Below are 20,821 nucleotides of genomic sequence, written 5' to 3'. Positions count from 1 at the left end.
TCTATCCACAATGTTTGGTGGTGGATTTTCCACTTATACACATATATCATGATTCTTGACTATGAGAAAAGAAACACTCTTTCTGCAGCTAACTCCCTGAATCTTGCTGTTGTTTGTTATTCCACACTAGTAGGAGTATTGGTTACCACTATTCAGAAAAACTTGGGAAAAAATCTGACTTTAATGTAAGGCAGAGCATTAACAAGTAGTAACAGTAACACCAACTAATTAATTAAGAGCTAGGGCATACTTAATTACAATTAATACTAGCTAGTACTACTTCCAAAAATGAGCTACCACATAATCTCGAAAACTAAACACTCCAACTAGGCAGCTTCAACAGGGAATCGACGCAAAAATATAATAAGCGAAAAACAGGAACGCCCAAAATTTTGGCAGAACTTTCAGTAGTATTAATTTTTAGGAGTACTACATAAACTATCAACGGCCATCTTTAATATGTTCGACCATATATCCCTAGCTAGTAAAAAGTATTACATAAACATAAGAAAAATTCAAAATATATTGATAAATCATAGTATTGTAGTACAGGTTTGTAACTTTATCTAAGAGCTAGCTTGGGATTAAACTACATATATTATCTAGCAAATATATCCTTTAACTAACAGAAATTGATAGTATCGAGATCGACATCTTCCGGGGAAGCCCACAAAGTAGCATGTTGATGGTCTTCGACTTGGTATTCCATATTCTCTTGATCATCCTTTGCTATAATATCATTCGACATTATTATTCCATTGTCTTCAGCTTGAACATCTTCTGATTGCATAACGGAATCAATATATTCTTCAAGTAAATGGACTTGGCCTTCATCTCCCTGATCTACGCAATATTGAACATTCTCATCATCCACGCCATTAACAATATCCTCTGGGGAGCCCAACAAACCAAGTACATGGTCTCTAACTTGATCTCCCTCTACGTATTGGATAATATTATTCTTTTGATCATCCTTTGCTATAGTACCACTCGATCTTATTCCATTGTCTTCAACTTGAACATCTTCTTGCAGCACGGACTTGATAAATTCTTCAATTTCTCTCATCTTCTCATCATTAACTACCTCCTCAATATTGTTTCCATTTTTCTTGTCACCAGGTTTGCCTTTCTTCTTGATCTTACAAATTACGAAACCTTTGTTCTTAGTCTCCCTAGCAACGAGATAACGATCAAACAAAGAGTACTCAGTCATCAACCACTCGCCATTCACGTTGTTTGACGATTTATTAGCGGGGATGTACTTCAAACTTTTCACGTAGCCCATGAGTCTCCCTTTATCATCAAACACATCTCGACCTTTGTTTTGAAGCTTCCAAGTGCCCTTCCCAACAGTTCTTGAAACTCTTTTCCACGTAGGTTTCTCTTTCTTTTGCGGAGTTATGAAGTAACGAGTGTTGTTGTTGTTGTTGTTTCCCCTATCATAAGCTTCGAAAATCTGCCATGGCTCCTTGTCGGCGTAGAGATCCGCCACTTGCATGAGTTCATTCTGAAAGGGAAGTGGCTCGTCTCTCACAAACCCTACTAGATACTTGAGCACTTCCCTGCCCGTCGGATGAAAGCGATGACCCATCGAACGATGAGAAGAAGAGTTTTCTGCCATTGTGCTGCTGATCAAATATTGACGGATCGGACGATGGATATGATATGAAACAGAAAAAGAAAGAAACTGAGAGAGAACGGAAGCAAAATAGCTGAAAACTTTAGTTGTTATGTGATGAATAACTATAGTTGTTAAACCCTAAAATGGTGATACTTATATTACTAATACAAACAATAAAGTTCAAAAAATAGTTTCATGACTTTATTACAACTTGTAAATTTTAGTGGTGACGTGTGAAATTAACCCCATTCTTTAGGGCATATTTTCAGTTTTTTCTTTTCTTTTAGCATGCTTAATTAGGAATTTAAAATGTAGCTTTTCTTATTTATTTTCTGATTCGTCCATTAGTTTCCTAACTTTTTTCTGTTAGTATGTAAGTTTATTGGAATGTTTATTAGTAGGGTCACTTCGAAAAGGTAGTATTTTCAAGGTATAGGTTAAGCAACGAGGGAATACTTTCTTGAGGCGTAAGCAAGCTTCGCTCTTTAAGCTTATATATTAAATTTTTTAATAAATGAAATTTATTTTGCTTTTTCTATATATGGAGAATTAGATTTTAATCCCATCTATATAATTTTCCTCTTCATTGGACTACGAGTTCAGAAACGTTTCCTAAAAGAAATCTTGTTCATTTCTATTTTATTTTACAAAAAAGAAAAATACTAAGGAAGTAAAGAGAAAATTCTATGTCTAAAATTCATCAGGTCATTAGCTAGGACGCTTAAACTGAATAAGAATATTCATATTTCGTTCTTTCTTGCTTTAAATATTGCCAAATGAACCACCAAATACGAATCAACTTTCTGAAAGAATCTTAATAGCACATTTAAGACATTATCACTCTGTGAATTGGAAGGAGGAGCATGGATTTAAACAAAACAAGATAGTACCATATACTAAACTCCCGCTATGTGCGAAATTTTGAAAAGTGCTTACTTATGTTTCTATAAGTGAATTGCAAAAAAAAAAACGACCAAAGTTGGTCGGTTTTTTCCGACCAAAGTTGGTCGGTATTTTAATTATGTAATCAAAAGATTCAACATCTGAGAATCGAATCAAGGTCTGTACTATGGCAAGATACTATTCTACCACTAGATCATTGGTGCATTTTGTTTTAAGACTGTCTTTTATTTCATTTATACTCTTTAATTGTATTTTCGCATGAAAATAACCGACCAAAGTTGGTTGGTTTTATTAAAAAGTAAAATTACCAACCAAAGTTGGTCGGTTTTTTTAATATTAATTTGTATTTATTTTAATTGAAAAACCGACCAAAGTTGGTCGGTTTGTTGAAAAATAAATTTCGCGGGACTCAAAAATAGTTTCCCGCATTTTTGCGCCAAAGAAAACCGACCAAAGTTGGTCGGTTTCGTAAAAAAAATTAAAAAATAAAATATTTTGAAAAACCGACCAACTTTGGTCAGTTTTTTGGTCGGTTTTTTGACCGACCAAAGTTGGTCGGTCGACCTTGGTCGGTTTTTGCTGAATTTCTAGTAGTGATATGGCAATTAAACCTCTGACAAAAGATATAAAACCTGCATCACGCATTAATCACGTGAGATCTCCTCCTCTCCTCTCACCTTAAAGCTAAAACTCCATGCTAATGTAGCATAAAATTATTTCATGTTGAAGCTAAAACATCATACTAATATAGCATGAAGTTGTTTCACATTGAAGCTAAAATTTCATGCTAATGCATGCTGAAATTATTTATCCTGCAATCTACAGTTTTGCCATAAGTTTTATCCGAAACTTCAGTCTAAACATGCTGAAGTTATTTAGTTCATTTGCTAAAATTTCAGACTAAACATGCTTAAGTTTTTTAGTTCATTTGCTAAAACTTCAGACTAAACATGCTTAAGTTATTTAGTTCATTTACTAAAATTTCAGACTAAACATGCTTAATTTTTTTAGTTCATTTGCTAAAATTTCAGACTAAACATGCTTAAGTTATTTAGTTCATTTGTTAAAACTTCAGACTAAACGTACTTAATTTTTTGTCTTGCGATATGTAATTTTCTAATGAGTTTTTGCTAATGCATGCTGAAGTTATTTAGTTCATTTGCTAAAACTTCAGACTAAACATGCTTAAGTTTTTTAATTCATTTTGCTAAAACTTTAGAATAAACATGCTTAAGTTATTTAGTTCATTTGCTAAAACTTCAGACTAAACATGCTTAAATTTTTGTCTTGCAGTATATAATTTTCTAATGAGTTTTTGCTAATCCATACTGAAGTTATTTAGTTCATTTGCTAAAACTTCATACCAAAATATGCTGAAATTTTGTCATGCAGTCTACAGTTTTATCATGAGTTTTATCCGAAATTTCAGTCTAAACAAGCTGAAGTTTTTTAGTTCATTTGCTAAAACTTCAAACTAAACATGCTTAAATTTTTGTCTTGCAGTATGTAATTTTCTAATTAGTGTTTTTCTAATGCATGTTGAAGTTATTTAGTTCATTTGCTAAAATTTCATACCAAAACATGCTGAAGTTTTGCCTTGCAGTCTACAGTTTTGTCAATAGTCTTTTATTAAAGAAGGGCAAAATCGTCTTTTTAAAACGCTTTTAACAAAAAAAATGTGTACGGATGCAAACGGAAAAATAAAACGAGTATAAGTTTAAAAGGGGCAACCAAATAGTGCGCCCCATGCAATTTTTACTTATAAATTAATAGAGACTTGGTTTTGATTCTGAGCCTAAAAGAAAGACCAACAAACTTAGCGACCACCTTATGTACAGAGTGACTATTGGGGAATAAATACAAAGTGACTAGAAAGAAGTTTGTATTTATAATATATGATATAGAAATAATTGGGATTGGAGGTGATTATAGTTATTCGGAAAGGAGGTGAATTAGCTATGTTACGTATGAGAAATTCCTAGGGGTGGACATAGGTCGGTTTGATTCGAATTTTTCAATTATCAAACCAAACCAATGGTGTCGGGTTTTTAAATTTATAAACCAAACCAAACCAACAAAGTCGGGTTTTTCAATCTCGATTTTTCTCGGATTTTTCGGGTTTTCGAATTTTTTTCCGGTAAAGTCTTCATAGCATAAAATATGTAAGTTGTGCTCCAAATATTTCTTAAGTCCTTACTGAAATACAACTATATAATATGTTTTTCAAAAAACTAACACAATAATATGAGATAAGTCATAGCATTATACAAAAATATTCAACAACAAAGATAAAATAATAAAATTACATAAAATAAATATTGCTAATTAATAAGCCATAATAAAAATTAACATAATCTAAAATACTATATAGGTCATGCTAAAATAAGTATACCTAATAAGTACTAATATTAATTACATCACTAAGCACTAAAGAAAAAGATAAACTAAGTTATGCATTTTCATTATAAACCAATGTAAAACTAAAATAATTATCCAACACTATCGTCATTCCTAGTATTTAATTGAATTTCTTTTGTTAGCATTAGTATTGATTTGAACTTTGTTTGAGTTACTATATTTATGGGCTATAAAATTTATTTACCATTCAAGAATGTTAAGTCTAAACTTGAAATAATACGTTAAAAGATAAAACTATGAAAAAGTTTAAAAAATATTTATAAATTACATTATAATAAATATTTATATGTATAAAATATTTTTAAAAATTATATAAATGTGTTATCGGGTTGGTTTGGTTTCGATTTGACTTTTTTTAATTAAAACCAAACCAAACCAATTATGGTCGAGTTTTATTTTTCAATACCAAACCAAATCACATCGGATTTTTTTTCCGATTTGACTCGAATTATTGGTTTGATGCAGTTTATCGATTTTCTTTGTACACCCCTAGTAATTCCTAGGAAAAGAACAACAGTTCACAAGTCTAAATAATACGGCGACGTCAGTTCGCAAAATATGGTTTTGTAATATTAATATCAAAAATAAGTTATTCTTTTTTGGTGATGATACGATTATATTATTATCCCTTTTACCATGCTGCTTTGTACTCCTGAGCACTGAAACCTTTACAACATGTTTTAATCAAAATGAAAAGGACACCTTTACAATCAAAGATTCCTCGAACTTCAATGATGCTTAGAAGTGTATTAGATCCATATAAATGGATTTCAGGGAGCTAGCTAGTGCAATTTAAGTAAATTACATCTTTGGTTATCTGTCTAAAATGTGGTTTTGAGAGTATACAAATCAAATTCCCCGACATTTTATGCAAAAAAACTCCAGATGAAATAAATTCCCCAACATTAAGGAAAATGCACTTTAGTCCTCCTCGCGATTCAGATTATACGATAGCATGTCCACATGATGATGCCATTGAAGAGGAAGGTCGCCATTTACTGTTTTCCGGCTGCAACCCTACATTTTCTTGGCTGCAAGACTGACTCGTGCTGCAAACTCACCTATTGCTGTTTTACCATGCTTCTTTGTACTCCTAAGCACTGAAACCTGTACAACATGGTTTAATCAAAATGAAAAGGACACCAATGTACCATCGAAGATTCCTCTAAGTTCGCTGAGTGATGCTTGGAAGTACATGAGATACATATAAATGAAAGGTTCTCTTCATCAGATGAATTTTAGTTAGTCATAAGCATGGAATATGGCCCCTTTAGTAAACAAATTGTACCAATTCTTTAGAACGCATAAGTCTATCTGTCCTGTTGATCAGGCTCAAATGTTAGCTGCTAAACTTGATACTACTGCACTTTGACAAAGCAAAAGCTACCATGACTCCAGGAAGTGTTGAAACTAGACAGGGTATGTTCCATATCAACTTCTATTTGTTTTCTTCTCTTTTTTCTTTTTGAAATGGTAACATATTTTTTTTTTTTTTTTTTTTTGATAGACCGAGAAATCCGTCTGGGGCCGATCCTTTGGACCAACCGCAGCCTTCGAAACTCGGTGGATAATGAACATATTTGTTTTCTTCTCTTTAGAAAGTAGTTTACCTTGAATCAATTACAAATCTTGACTTATAAAAGTAGAAATATGCTGTTCAAATATTTTTAATTATGTTGCCGAGAGTCTATTGGAAACAGCCTCTCTTCTATCCTCATAAGGTAGGGGTAAGGTCTGCGTACACACTACCCTCCCCAGACCCCACGGTGTGGGATAATACTGGGTATGTTGTTGTTGTGTACTACAGTTTTCTGTCCTAAACTTGGGTACAAATTTCTTAGTTGGTCTTTTACACATGCGTCTAACTTTTAGAGATGAACAAAGAAGAAGAAGAACGCCAAACTATATTTAGGGTAATCACACTCTTCTAAAACCATAATTAACTTATTTCTCTATAGTTGAACAAAGAAAAATAAGAAGAGGAACAAGAAGAGAGAACACAAAATGTTCAACTACTGATTCTTGACCATTAGTTTCAATAGTAAATAAGTACCACCAAATATAATACACAAAATATGAAAATATACCTTGGGCCTCTCCATTGAGCTGCCAAAATAACCTATTCCAAAAGAAGACGATGAATAAACAGCTGCAATCTCAACAGCATCCATCTTAGCCAAACCACCCGCAATCTATGGAAAATTAATAGCTAAGGGTATTGGAATGATAGGTTCCTAGATTTAACAAGGGTAGAACAGAAAAAAAAAAAAGATAACAAAATCTTGAGAATGGTGTTACCATTCTAGGAGATTCTGCTTGAACTAGCAGGAAGCCAGCACTACTTTCAGTGCCACACTGACTATTCTCCTGAACAACAGAGTGTAAAACTTTTTTACAGGCAGAAGATGGCCCAGCTTGAGACCTGCGCAATAAATCAGATCGGATTTCAGGTTAATAATTCTTTAATGGTTTCTGGAAAAAACATAACTCAAACTTATTGCTGGATCGCTCTCAGTAGGGGAAATAGATAGAGAAAAACAGAAGTAGCAGTGTCAAACACACAGTGCTGACGAAACACAGCATTCCCGAGCAGCAAATCCTCTCATTAGGTGCTCTCCAGAACCACTGACACAACATCCAACTATAAAAGGAGCGCCGAAAGGTCCCTTTGAAGACGCCCAACAACCAGAACCATACATTGCCGCTAGACCCACACGTCCACCAACCTGTTATAAGCTCCAGGGAAGTAAGAACAGTAATCCAATGAATTTATCTGCCACAGAATTTCAGAGTAGGAACAAAATGGGCTACTGGCCTTGGACATACAAAAAAACTTGAATTAAATGAAAACTTTGGTAATAAAAACTGAAGAAAATAAGATCCAACGGTCAAAGAAGACGGAGATATTCCTGTTAGCTGTTCGAAAATATACTACAATGTTAAGACACTTTTGCAAGCATGGTGGTTGCTTAAAAAAATACTTCCCTAATAAGCCTTCCAAATCAGTTAATCAGAAACAAAGTAAAAAGTTAAGAAAAAAAAGGAACTTAGGAATTATAGAGGAGGGGAAAGTAGTAGGATGACAATCATTTCCAAGCATAAAAAAGGTAAAGCATGACGGGAATGAATTGTTCGATTTAAATCATAAGGAACATATTCAAAACCACCAAAACACTGAGCTACACAATGCTTTTCAACTATCCAACTAAATCCCATGGCTGGTGCGCGCCATCACCATCTGTTGCTATAGAGATACACCCCTTGAAGAGGAGAAAACATAGATAAACAGCAAAGGATCTTGAGGAACAAACGGCTGTTCCTGCACACACTACTCAAGTCCTATATGAATGTTTGGCCCTTGCTAAACAGTGCAAGTACTAGTTGTCCGTTTTAAATTATAAAAGAGTTCCCAGCAGCTCATATAAAAGCTACGGAGAGGCGGAATGAGATGGACAAGGAGAAAGAAAGAAGTTGCCCCGGATGTTGAAAATATTTATCTTGTTGAGACAAATACTTCGTGAGCAAATTTATCTATTACACGGGCCAATACAATTTTTAACCTAACCATTCTATTCCAGAAATATCATTGTATTCAATTACAACCTTTCAACTGCATAGTGACAGTATTCACACTTCTCCCTTTCACAAAAAGTAAAACAAATTCTGAACACTGTCCCCAGATGAAGAAACTACTACCGATACAGCAAGATGACAAGATCAATCATAAGATCCTACACCCCCTCCACCAAGCCACACAGACAGAGAGTTGACCACCTGATCAAAAGATGGTTTGGGACAAGAGCGTGAATTGCTCACATGTATAATTGAAAATGTTCGAGCATTTTCAGAATATCACCTTCAAAGCTATACCACCACTTGAGGACCCACAAGCTATATGTCCTTCTGTATCGACACAGATAACTCCAACTGTGTCAGAAATAAAGTCTTCGTCTAATGCACCAAGCATTGAGATCGGATTTCTCGCTCCATTTCCTCTTGATTGGTTATCCACTTCTGGAGTATCTGAAAGTTTTCAAGAAAATTAACAGTCATTGATTAGATATAAATGCTCAATCAAAAAGAGATGTCTTCTGGACAACTCATTCCATTTGACAACAACAACAACAACTCAGTAGAATCCCACTAGTGGGGGCTGGGGAGGGTAGAGTGTACGCAGACCTTACCCCTACCCCAGAGGGATAGAACTCATTCCATTTGACAATTTCTTTTTTTGAAAATATGAACTTATACGATGATGTATTACCAAGAAGGGTGGAGGGGAAAAGGGAAGGTGAATAAATGAGGAAGGGACAAGGAAAGGAGATCAAAGAGAGAAACAAGAAAAAGAATACAAATATAAGAAGAGAAGATTGAGAGAGAGAGAGAGAGAGAGAGAGAGAGAGAAGGGAATTACAGAAAGAGACAGACGGAAAAAGGAGAGGGATTTTAATACTAAATTTTAATTATGCAAGTTTCTAATAAATTACCTTAGAACCTATCATCCTATTTATAAAATAGGGAGTTCTAAACAAGTTAGAACCCTATCTCTAGCTAAAAGATATGATTATTATTTGATAGATAAAACTTTAATTTTTATTTTTTTTGATAAAGTAAGTGATTTCAATAGATGGCACCAAGAAGATGCAAGAAGTACATGATTTGGCATTTGAGCTTACAAAAAATATTCCGGCTCCTATACTAGATACAACTTTATTTCTAACTAATAGATAAAAATAAAGATAGTACAATCTTTTCTAAGCTACATCATATTTTAAGGATAAAGTTCAAATGTTGTGTAGTTGTCTAGCACCCTAAAGCACAAGAAAAATGTAAATGATGCAATGGACAACCTCTGTCACAGCCTATAAAGTGTATATTGATGTAAGGCTTCTTAAACTAGAATATGCAACATTATGCATGCAAAGATTCTAAACATAAAAATTATTAAGATTTCCTTCCCCTTTTTTTGGGGGGGTGGGGGTGGGGGGTACTAATGGTATCAATTATTAGTCTTCCTTGCAGTATGATAACCAATGATTGTAAAGAAATCAGAGAATATTGTAGCCTCATTTTGAAAATGTGTGACCACATTATCTAAAAGCTTAAATTGTTGCATAATTATGTATTTAACAGCTTATAAATTGAAAAGGGCATGGACAGTGGTGAAATACCTGATACTGTACCAGAATCCTTAGGGTGTGCCATCTTAGCGGCAGAAACGTCATTAACATCCTTGGCGTCATCAAGCATCCCTTTGTACCTTTCCCATTGGGTTCTGGCCCTCTCAGTCACAAGCCACTGTCTCCACAAAACAAGCTACATTATTCCACATTCCATATTTAGAGCAAATTTAACTTTTCTGAACAGAAGAGTGTACACAAGGACCTATCCAGATAGTTTAAAATGGACAGAGACCACCCTTCTAACTAAATATAGACCTCCAATGCTGTTAAATAACCATCATTGATGCCCTTAGTTCAGAGAAACATCAGCAAACAATATGTCTATACCAGTTTTTGCCTCGCAATACATCTATCTCTAGGCCTAGGGGAAAAAAGGGTGGTTGTTGCAACTATGGAAACTTAACCAGGAAGAAGGGGAAGGCTCAGCAAATTATGCGAACAAACAAAAGTTGGGAAGGAAGAAGAGACAAATTATTAGGTGTTGACATGGGAATGAGGCACAATATATGGCGCTAGTAGATGCAAGCAAAAGGTCAACACTCAAAAGACACACACAAGAAGCTACACAGAAGCAGCAAAAGTTCTGCAAACTACCCGAAATGAAATCCGAAACAAACTGCCAGCATTTTCACGATTTTGATTCAATTTCAGCGTTCTCCAGGTTTCATATCAGACAAAAATGTCCATGTCATTTTCCAAATTAGCGGGAAGTAGCACGAATTCAATTAACTACAAGCTTAGAAATAGTGTTTATGAATGGTTTCAGTGCAAATAAAAACCTATCATGAAACAAGCAAATACTACCTCTTCAGCCTCTGACACAGTTGATGGAGAAACAATGCCTCTGGACATTGCCCATGTACGAGCACCTTCACCAACCAAAAACCTGAATAAGAAAGGTAATTTTTGAGGGGTGGAGGATGAGGTGGGGAGGGAGAAAAGCTACATCAGAAAATGACAGTAGGACGAAAAAACAGTTAAAGTAAAATGCAAAAAGATCAATCAAAAAATAAAAGCTTCACTCAATTTGTTTGGCACCATTTGACTGGACACAGAGTTTAAGAAATCATGTCACACTTTTCCAAGAGCCCACAACAAATTATGTCACTTCCAAGAGCATCTCACTAAAGGGTAAAATGAGAATGTACATATTCAAAGAGGTGCCAATCTTTCTGGGACGGAACTGTGCGCAATAGAAAAAGATACTCTCTCCGGTCCCATTTTATGTGGCGCATTTTTCCTTTTAGTCTTTTAACTCTTAATGACATGACCTGTTGAAACCCACTTGATAAAAAATTCACATTTTTATTAGGATAGAAATAATAAAGGACATGTGAAACTCTCACCTCCTCACATTTACTTGTTGGCTTTAAGAACAATTTTGGTACTTTGCATATATTTAGCTTGTGTATATGTTCTTCTTTGTTCGTTAAACTTCGTTTCTAGACAAATCTCGTCACATAGGATGTGATAGACGGAGAAAGTTAATTGATCTTCTTTTAAATTACTGTTAGAGAAAAAAAACATATCTATATATCACCAGTAATCATACATTGGAGATATTCGTCCCAGAAGTGGCGAACCAGACATCTGTTCCTTGACCAACAAAGCTGCAATCTGGATGGAATTTCTCACACCTGGTAACATTAACTTCACAGAAGATAAAGCAAGAGTAAACCAAAACAGAAGCAACAATTAACTAGGGGTATGAATACGAAAGGAGAAAATAACAAGTAAACCCCAAAAAGAAGTAGTGAATGGATGATTTGTTCGAGCAAAAAGTGCATGCATCTGCTCTAAGAATACCTGGCACTGCACCTACAGCACCAAATGTGCCAGAATCACCATCCATGATGCTGGCATCACACTCAACATGACCATCTTCAGTCAAATTTGAACCTCGACCAGCGTTTGTGTTAGGATCATCCTGCAAAGAATATAACAACGGCATCATGTTTTCAGTAAACATTGAAGTTACAAGTATTCTTTTGTTCCCTCCATTAAACGTCAAAATTATACCAATCCTTGAAAGGCTAAAACATTCCAAAGCGAAGCGAGGCGGGCACATGGTCGCTTCTGTGCTGTGAAGCATAACAGGTGATATGAAGCGTGAGCTTCTGCCAAAAAAGCGAGAAGCGACAGTAGCGAGCGCTTCACTATATTAAGTGGCTGCCAACGTTAATTAAATAAAAAAAAACTGTCTTTTTTCAAAACATCATCTAGCAGCAGAGAAAAACAGCGACTAGGGTTCCATTTTCAGCACTTTTCAAGTTCAATTTCATTAAGTTCAAGCCCGGGTATGTGATTTCTCCTCCTCCTCCTCCTTCTTCTTCTTTTTTTTCTTTCACTGTTTCAGCCTCAAAATAGCAGCGAAATGCTGCCAATTTTTTTTCTTCTTCCTTCTTCTTCTTCTTCTTCTTCTTCTTCTTCTTCTTCTTCTTCTATTTTCACTGTTTCAGTCTTAAATTGCAGCGAAATGCTGCCCAATTTTTTTCTTACTTACTGCCTTCTTTTTTGTTTCAGTTCTTCTTAGTTCTTACTGCCTTTTTTTTCTTTCAATATTTATTTTAATATTTTTTTTAAAAATTACGCTTCACTTCAAAAAAGCGAGCGCTTCGCTTCTCGCTTCTCGCTTTAAGCGAAAAGGAGCTTGTCGCTTTTTCTCGCTTCACGCTCTTTACAACACTGCTCCAGGAAATCTCAAATGACAAGTGAGTTACGCTGACTTTATAATCAACGTCCAGACACTTTAACTCAGGTATATGGCACGCAAAAACACTACCTTTTTGCATTCTGCTGATCATCTTTTGAACGAATTTTTTTTTTTCTTTTTCTGAAAAATCAAAACTCCACGACTTTACAAAAAAATTCGACATAATTTGAACACAGTGGAGTCATCTCACGTAAGGATACTAACTTTTTGCATTCTACTGATCATCTTTTGAATGATAACTTATCCTTCTACCCTAAAACACCAAACCTTTTTCGAAGATTTCAAAATTTATGGAGGAATTGCCCCCACCAAGTTTTCAAGAAGATAACATTTGGGTTATCAAAAAATATATACTCAAATTTCATCAATCTACCTACATATTTTTTTTATGAAGTCAATCTACCTACATCTTAAACCCAAACCAGTTGCATTCTACTATAAGAATCTTCTATATCTATTCCGCTCTATGCCAAACCATTCCATTCAGAATTTAAATTCAATGCATTGATAGAGCAAAAAATATTTATACAATTAGGTCATTTATTCCGTAATTACAGGTAGTTCTCTTAATAAGCACAACTGTTAATCTGTTAGACTGGTAACTTACCTGCTATCACAGAATAAAATTCATTGCTAGTGTAACAAAAAAATCACGTATATAACTTAAATCCATTCATTAAGCATTTAAAAGACATGCGTACCTCTAAGACTTGAATCGCGGCCGATACAGCGTCTATACATCCACCTGGACCCTGAATAGCAAAAAACCAATTGAATTTTCATGAAATACTAATTTTCTGGCGAAGGTTTGTTGTTCTTGGGGTGGGGGAAGAAGAGGAACCTTTCGGAGAACAGAATCAGCGGCGAGGCAGGCCCGTTTCATGGCGGAACGAAGAGCTTTCTCATTCGACGGCGCGTGATATCCGGCGCCGACGTGTACGGCCACGAAGAATGTTGAAGTCTCGTCAGCAACTTCGGCAGCCATTTCCCCTCTACTTCCGCTATATACAGAAGAAGAAAGGGAAAAAGAACTAACCATAAGTCGCACAAAAAACCGCTATTTATAAGTCTTTTTCTAATGCAATTTCTTTTCTGCTATTTATGATCTCTTGCCGGTTGCCCCTTTTTAGTTACACATAATTAATATTTGTCAATTTCTTTGATAAATATAGAAATTTACTAATGTATATGTGTGTAATTAAAAGTGCTTATTAGTTGATTTTTTTAAGCTTTTAGTAAATATGTGATATGCTACATTGCTCACTATTATGTGTAGGAGAAATTTCTCTTATTCTTTTTCTAAAGTCATTCTCTATCGAAGAACTATAAATGAAGAACAAAATTTTAAAAAAAAAATTTATATGAAACGAATAAGTATACTACCAAGAATCGATAAAGGAAAAAAAAAATAAGGTGTGCGAAACATAAATTGCATTCAGTAAATATAATTTAGGCCAAATAGGTGTACAACCCCTTAAACTTGGCTCCAGTTTCTATTTTGACATCTTAACTAAGCCCATTACCTATTGAACACTTCAACCCAAATCAATGTATGCCTATTAAACACAAAAACTGACATGGCAAGAGAGTTGTATTTTACCCCCCTCTTACGCGCGTGAATTTAATGGGTTTGAGAATGTTTTTTTTTTTTTTTAAATCAAAATTGACTTTTTTTTCTAAAGGCCACCCATAACCACCTGATCCCCGACGAATAACGAAAGCAGAAGAAGAACGACAATAAATTTTATTGCCGGAATTAATGGAGATCGCCGGAAAAGTCAGAATTCCGGCCAGGTCTAAAGAGGCTACAAGCAACAGTAATATGTTATCAAGGTTTTAACATTTACACATCAACCACGAAATCAGTAATAGACAGAACACGAATGAATCTCCGATATCACAACGATGGAAGACCAGAAATGGTGATAAATGTCGCCGATTTTAATGGTAGCCCCCGAAATATTAAATGTCCGGTTACTTCTTTCAGTTCTGCTCTTTTATCAGTTAAAATAACAACGAAACAGAATAATAGAGATGAAGGAGGAAAGAAAATGAGCAATGGCCGGTGGTTGCTAGAATCGTCGGATTCTTTTTTGTTTCTTCCCTTTTTTTCTCAACTTGGATTTTTTCTTCTCCAGTTAGCTAAAAGAAGGGATTTTCAACCCAAAAAAGAAAGAAAAAAATTGACATAAATTTCTCCCTTCCCCAAATCTGAAAATCCAAAAACGGTATATGTGTTTTTTTCCTTTTGGCAGATGAAAACGGTAGTCTTCTGGTGGTTGAAGAGCCAAGGAGATTGGGGAAGGCAGAGGTGGGTTTCTATGAAAGGGGCTGGTGGGATTCCATAGAATGAAAAAAGAAAGGGGGTGGTTGGGAAGAAGGTGACGGTGGGAGGGGGTGTTTAAAATAAATCTTTTTTTGTTTTCAAAACTTCTTTTTGACTATTTGGACCCAAATGCCACGTGTCTCCCTCTTATTTGTCATTTTGCTAAGTCATTCATGTGTGAATTACATGCACCTTATTGTTTTTACTGGTTATGAGTAAAGTGTTCAATATATCACTTTATATAATATTAAAGTGTTCAATAGGAAAAACGCTAAGTTAAAGTATCAAAATGGAAACTGGAGCCAAGTTTAAGAGGTCGTACACCTATTTGGCCTATAATTTATAGATTGCATTTGCGACTCATGAACTGCATTTTGTCAAATTTGACTTATGAATCAAATAAGACTTATAAATCACACTTATCAATACTTCCTATAAATCGAATTCGGCATATGGAATCTATGGCATGTATAATAATGACTAGCCTCTATTCTTTCTGTTATGATTTATCTAAGTCGCATTCTACAAATGCTTACATATTTATGGTATTCTCTTAAAAACAATATACCACTAGAATTATTGAACCAAAAGTGCACATTTTAGGGGAAATTTCAGAAAACTGCATTGCCAAAAGAAACTATGTCCGCACGTGAATTTAATTTGGAAAAGAAAATTTGAAACACTCTGTTTTAGACTAGTGTTGAAATTGGAGAAAAAATATAAAATAGGGAAAGAGGATCTCGATCTCCATCGAGATTATTTCTTACTCTAGTTAGGTGAGAAACATGTGATAGCCTTGCTGTTCTAGAGGGTACAATATTTTGCACTCGTAAAGATTTTACAGACTTGTGTTTGAAATATAACACTATTGTTGCACTCTTTTCATCGTTAATTGTGATCTAACATTTGATGTTTACTAGCTTAGAATTTTATTTTTCTGTAAACTGCAGAAGCTATCATACTCCCTGTTAATTTCGTGACGAACGAGATAGCATGTGTATGTTAATTTCGAATTTGCATTCTTAGAAATGCAATAAAGTCTAAATATTGGCTAAAATACTCCCTGTACTTGTACCAAATGCTTACTCTCCATAATTATATTAAAAATATATTTGCAAATGATAATAACTTTAAGAATGAAATGTACATTTAGATAATGCAGATTTTGATGAGTAAACTCAATTACAAGCATCTTCCAAATACTGGCATACCACCGCATAGAGGAAAATTGCGGCATGCTCAAGAACTTCCGTTATCCTTGCCAAGGAAAAGAATAGAACACTGCTCTACGGTATCCTCCGGGCTAGTAACTGAAGTAAGCAACAGAAAAGTAAAAAATATATTTAAAGAAGAACCGCAATAAATTTGTAATGTGGTTCTTAGGAATAATCCAAATATGACAAGAATGAATTGAAGAATTATGCTGACCTGTGTGACCAACAGTTCTTTCGGATTCAAAAATTTCGTAGTCATTTCCTCCCTGTTCAGTTATAAAGAAAGACACTCACTCTCAACCAAACTATCCAGAGATTCTAGGACCATGTAACTACTAAAGAAAAGAGCTTCAAGTATATAAGGACATAGTACCTTGTATGTCTTGTCCCCGAAGAAGTGAATTTCGTTAAATTCATCGAGGTATCTCAAGCAATATGTCTTATCCCAGCCTTGAGGGAAAACCTAACACAAGCAAAATTTTCCAAGTTATCCCTTGAGAAGCTACTGTTATGAACTAAAAGACTACTTAGCGCAAGCAAAGACTTGAGCTGCTCACATCAAAACTGATTTGGCCTCCAATAGAAAAGGTGAGATTAAGGTGTGCAAATTTTTGGCGGAGCACTGTTACCATTGTTTCACGTATCTTTTGAACCTGGATATATTTTGTTAAGCCATTACTTTAAGAACAATCAAAAAGGAAGAAGCACATCTTAGTAAAATAGCTGCAATCACGATTTGCAGTACCGCAGGAAGCGATTATACTTTTTCTTTTTCTGTGATAAACTAGAATAAGTGTTTATACCTTGTCATACTTTTCAAACTCATCCCTTTCTTCCTGACTACAATTCCTCCCAATGGGTGATACATTTAGCATGCCACTTCGAAACTCGATGAATGTTCCTCTGCAAAAGAGACAGCGACTAAGATTTTTGCCAGAAACAAGCTCACTAAATCTTTCATTATGCTCACCTCTTTATTGGAATATCCAAGTCAGCAATGTAGTGGAGTGTAAAGTTAATAAATTCCTGCACATCATTTTCAGTTCATCAACACATCTTGGTCTTCCACATATGCTATCATTAGTTTAGGCAGGTAAGACTGTAAAATTCCCTCCCGACTTTACACAATAACGTACATTGACCTCTTTAATACTTGGTTCTTATGGAGAAATCATTAAGCGGAAGAAGCAATCACTTACTTTGAGCTTCTCATCGCCAAGAAATGACTTCAAGCTCTGCATAAAGGGGTTCACATCACTTTAAGAAGAAATCGCTTCACAAATGAGCAATTAAAAGAAAGAATATAGCAATGTGTTCCAAAATGGGAACATAGGGACATATCTTGAAGTCATTCCTCAACTCTTGATATTATTATCTACGTAAATGGCAGTTGGTAGACAAAGTTTTCATTTCTATGAAGAAACATACAAACTGGAACTAACAGTTCAGGACTAAACTATAACTTGGGTGAAAAGTTGCAAACTGGGCTTGAGTGACAAATTGCAACTACATTTTATTCTCATGTTAAAAAGTTTCAATAACAAGCTTATGTTTGGACACAAAAGGATTTGGTTAAAATTTGAGGCCAAATACTCCCAAGAGCAAATGAAATCTCAGTTTAAGTATCGAACAAAGGCAAAACATGACATGATATACATAACCTGCATAGGTATCAGTGTCCCCTTCCTCATTAAAGCTTCTATGGTGCAGGCGTAGAGAAAAAGAAGTCATAGTATCCAAAGATATCTTTCGACTTTAACCAAAACCACAATCGAAAGCAAAATTATAAGATTAAATCCAAATCTTTCCCATTACCTGTGTTCCAATAAGCTTCCCATCCTTATGTGCTACAAGGCCATTTTCAGAGAAACAATAATCATAATCTTTTGTAACTGCATACAAAATGTATAAGAGAAGTCAATACACAGAAGAAGTAGGTAACTACCACATCAATCCAAGAGCCGTATTTTCCAATATTTGTTATCCAAGATAATCATGAGAAGAAGTTAAAAGGCACAATAAACACCCATTTTCCTGTTGTCATTTTCCTAGATTAATTGGACAAATAGCTTAAGGGTACAGCGTCGAATATATGCATATTTACCATAGAAGTGGGTACAAAAATGAGTTTAATGGATACTCTTTCTAAATATTTGAGATTTTTACTAGGTTGAAAGTGGAATGCATTTTAAGAAGTATAAAACTAAAAACTGCATAAAGTATTGACAGGAACAGATGACATCTAAATGAAAATGGACAGCATGTTGGGATGACATAAATGGGAGGGAGAAGTCTTTTAGGATGGAACGAGTAAGCAAAAGAGACTTGGGCAATGGGGAAGGAAAGAAGCTGGAGAGCGCAGGGGCTTTATGATTAATGGCACACCTAAAATGCTTAACGTCAACAACTAAGGTTTCACAAAGAGTGTATTTCTTTCTTTATTCTCTTCTTTTTTTTTTTTCCAATTTGAAGGTCCATGTATATTAAACTTTCAGGTGACCTTCATGAGAGTCCTCAAAGACACCCTCAAAGAGACAGGCACATTCTTTTCAGTGGCTAGCCATTTGTTTTATTTTGACTGTTTGAATCATGTAAGATACACAGAGTGCCAACAGTTCCAAGTGTGTCAAAGATGGATTGCTTTCCTTGTATTTAGGCTCAAATTTTCCTCTGGAGAAAGAAAGATACTATACAACCAGAGGATGAGGTGATCACATCATGACTGTTTCTCCTTTCTTTTCTGGTCATTTGGGGGATGAAGGGGTAGCAACTTACTACATATGACATATCTACACTTCCATGGGACAGTTCTCATGTGAACACACAAGGACCTCAAAGGACGGAACCAAATTTAGGAGGATAAAACAATTTCATCAGCTTAGATGGAGCCATAACAAAAAGGGTACCTAGTAAAACAAAATCTCCAAATCTAAATTCGTTCAATGTTCTTCCATTAGCCTTTAGGCTGATGCAACCATGGTTCTACTCTTGCACTAATGCTAGGAGGAACTTTAGGTTCAGAGCTACACACATGAGCTCTAGTTGAACTGATGCAGCACATCAACTACAATCCTATCCACAAATTTTCAGGTCATCAACCGTGAATCATTAACTATAAATCTCTCACTGAAATCTGGCTAAACTAACCTGTCTTTCCAAGCTGTTCTGATATCTTGACAAGGTCTGAACCTCCAACAACTCCAACAGTGACAACCTGTAAAGACAAACTTGAAGGATTTTTTTAAAATAACAACTACAAAGAATAAGACTTCTCCACAAGGAGGAAAATAAGGAATATATTACAAAGATCATCTACCTTTCTGAGTTCCCGCATGAACTCCAACATTTCTGGAGTAACTACCTGAAAGTGTGAGGGAAATTCGAAAGAAGAAAATTCAAAATCTTTAAAGGGATGATAAACTTGACTAGGAAGTAAATTGGTTTAAAAAGAAAGAAAAAGAAGGAGCACATCTGAAACATCATGAGAGGGGGACATCTGAAACACTAATGAATTCTAGACAATATTTGTACATGCAAGCAAGAAATCTCATCTCCAATCACGATAAGCAAACATTAGAACATAGTTTAAGTTACAAAACAACAACAACTACTACTACTACTACACTATTACTTGGGGTCAGTTATATGAATCCTCCACATCCATTCTACTCTATAGGATGGAATCAGTTATATGGATCCTCCATATCCATCTTACTCTATTCAGTATCATCTCATACAGTTTTACTTGCAAATGAACAATTTAAGAGAAAACTACAAAGAGCCAATGATACCTTGCGAGGTGCTGTAAGAGTTCCATCCACATCAAACAAAGCAATTAAGCCAGCCTTCCTTACAGCCATTTAGTCTACAACTCTCACTGCATCCAAAGATCTCACTTTTCTACTTCATTTTCCAAATAAAAAAACACAAGGAAAACGAAAAGATCTAAAGATGAATGAAACAATACAAACCATGCGGTAAGAGATATGTATATCACAGTTGGCAAATGCAAAATCGCAATGTATAATGAATCAATCTTTTTGGCTTACCTTAGAAAATTCAGCACTCGATCTCTTTCGCTCTCTCTATCCTCACCGGAAAATTGAAATCCGGTAAGAAAACGGAGTGGCTCCGGCGAGGATTTTATAGCGCTTAGGCGGCAACGGTGACTGACAACTTGGGAAGTTGAGCGGAAGCAGAAAGTAGTTTATAGGTGAGCTGAATAGTCACTGGTTGTTGTGCTATTTGCAAATAAATGAATAGATTAAGGTTTAAGGGTAAATAACAAAATATAAGGATAATGGGTAAATAAAAAATGTAGTGTGCAAAATACAAACATTGGCTAATAAAATTCTTGTTTACTTTGATATTATACATAACTCCATGCATATTTTTGTTTGTCATCTTATTTAGTAGGTAATTAAAAGAGATTATTTACAATAA

At 35.0% G+C, this 20,821-nt stretch overlaps 3 protein-coding genes across 5 annotated transcripts; all 3 read right to left on the bottom strand.

Moving 5' to 3' along the window:
- Window positions 1-400: 400 nt before the first annotated feature.
- On the bottom strand, window positions 401-3,777 carry LOC142173814 (NAC domain-containing protein 53-like). The gene has a single exon (XM_075239568.1). It carries the CDS (start codon window positions 1,619-1,621, stop codon window positions 623-625), a length of 999 nt encoding a protein of 332 aa, XP_075095669.1. The 5' UTR covers window positions 1,622-3,777; the 3' UTR covers window positions 401-622.
- A 1,868-nt stretch (window positions 3,778-5,645) lies between these two features.
- On the bottom strand, window positions 5,646-13,889 carry LOC107772814 (putative threonine aspartase). 3 transcript variants are annotated; one of them, XM_075238297.1, is made up of 11 exons: window positions 13,680-13,889; window positions 13,540-13,590; window positions 11,932-12,052; window positions 11,678-11,762; window positions 10,930-11,011; window positions 10,114-10,258; window positions 8,799-8,965; window positions 7,505-7,668; window positions 7,241-7,364; window positions 7,030-7,061; window positions 5,646-6,049 (listed from the first exon to the last, which is right to left on the bottom strand). In XM_075238297.1, exons 1-11 carry the CDS (start codon window positions 13,875-13,877, stop codon window positions 6,004-6,006), a joined length of 1,215 nt encoding a protein of 404 aa, XP_075094398.1. In that variant the 5' UTR covers window positions 13,878-13,889; the 3' UTR covers window positions 5,646-6,003. The 3 variants fall into 3 exon arrangements, with proteins under 3 accessions (XP_075094398.1, XP_075094396.1, XP_075094397.1); XM_075238295.1 differs by having other exon boundaries at window positions 7,030-7,134; window positions 13,680-13,886; XM_075238296.1 differs by having other exon boundaries at window positions 7,030-7,134; window positions 10,114-10,240; window positions 13,680-13,885.
- A 2,370-nt stretch (window positions 13,890-16,259) lies between these two features.
- LOC107773479 (phosphomannomutase-like) lies at window positions 16,260-20,603 on the bottom strand. Its single transcript, XM_075238294.1, has 12 exons — window positions 20,428-20,603; window positions 20,170-20,255; window positions 19,695-19,739; window positions 19,526-19,592; window positions 18,194-18,270; window positions 17,578-17,613; window positions 17,349-17,404; window positions 17,182-17,281; window positions 16,936-17,031; window positions 16,752-16,841; window positions 16,593-16,644; window positions 16,260-16,474 (listed from the first exon to the last, which is right to left on the bottom strand). Exons 2-12 carry the CDS (start codon window positions 20,236-20,238, stop codon window positions 16,404-16,406), a joined length of 759 nt encoding a protein of 252 aa, XP_075094395.1. The 5' UTR covers window positions 20,239-20,255; window positions 20,428-20,603; the 3' UTR covers window positions 16,260-16,403.
- Between the last annotated feature and the right edge of the window lie 218 nt (window positions 20,604-20,821).

Source organism: Nicotiana tabacum, chromosome 19, assembly GCF_000715075.1.
Source record: "Nicotiana tabacum cultivar K326 chromosome 19, ASM71507v2, whole genome shotgun sequence".
Lineage (NCBI taxonomy): Eukaryota > Viridiplantae > Streptophyta > Magnoliopsida > Solanales > Solanaceae > Nicotiana > Nicotiana tabacum.
Note: the sequence above shows the minus strand (reverse complement) of the source record. Positions and strands in the feature narration are given on the sequence as shown.

Coding starts and splice junctions, on each gene's coding strand:
- LOC142173814 (XM_075239568.1), bottom strand. CDS start 1,621: ATGGCAGAAAACTCTTCTTCTCATCGTTCGATGGGTCATCGCTTTCAT.
- LOC107772814 (XM_075238295.1), bottom strand. CDS start 13,877: ATGGTTAGTTCTTTTTCCCTTTCTTCTTCTGTATATAGCGGAAGTAGA. Junction 11,763..11,931: donor TGCTGTAGGTGCAGTGCCAG/GTATTCTTAGAG, acceptor TAATGTTACCAG/GTGTGAGAAATTCCATCCAG. Junction 11,012..11,677: donor CTGGGACGAATATCTCCAAT/GTATGATTACTG, acceptor TTTCTTATTCAG/GTTTTTGGTTGGTGAAGGTG.
- LOC107773479 (XM_075238294.1), bottom strand. CDS start 20,238: ATGGCTGTAAGGAAGGCTGGCTTAATTGCTTTGTTTGATGTGGATGGA. Junction 19,593..19,694: donor TCATGCGGGAACTCAGAAAG/GTAGATGATCTT, acceptor TTGTCTTTACAG/GTTGTCACTGTTGGAGTTGT. Junction 16,475..16,592: donor AAGAACTGTTGGTCACACAG/GTCAGCATAATT, acceptor TGCTTACTTCAG/TTACTAGCCCGGAGGATACC.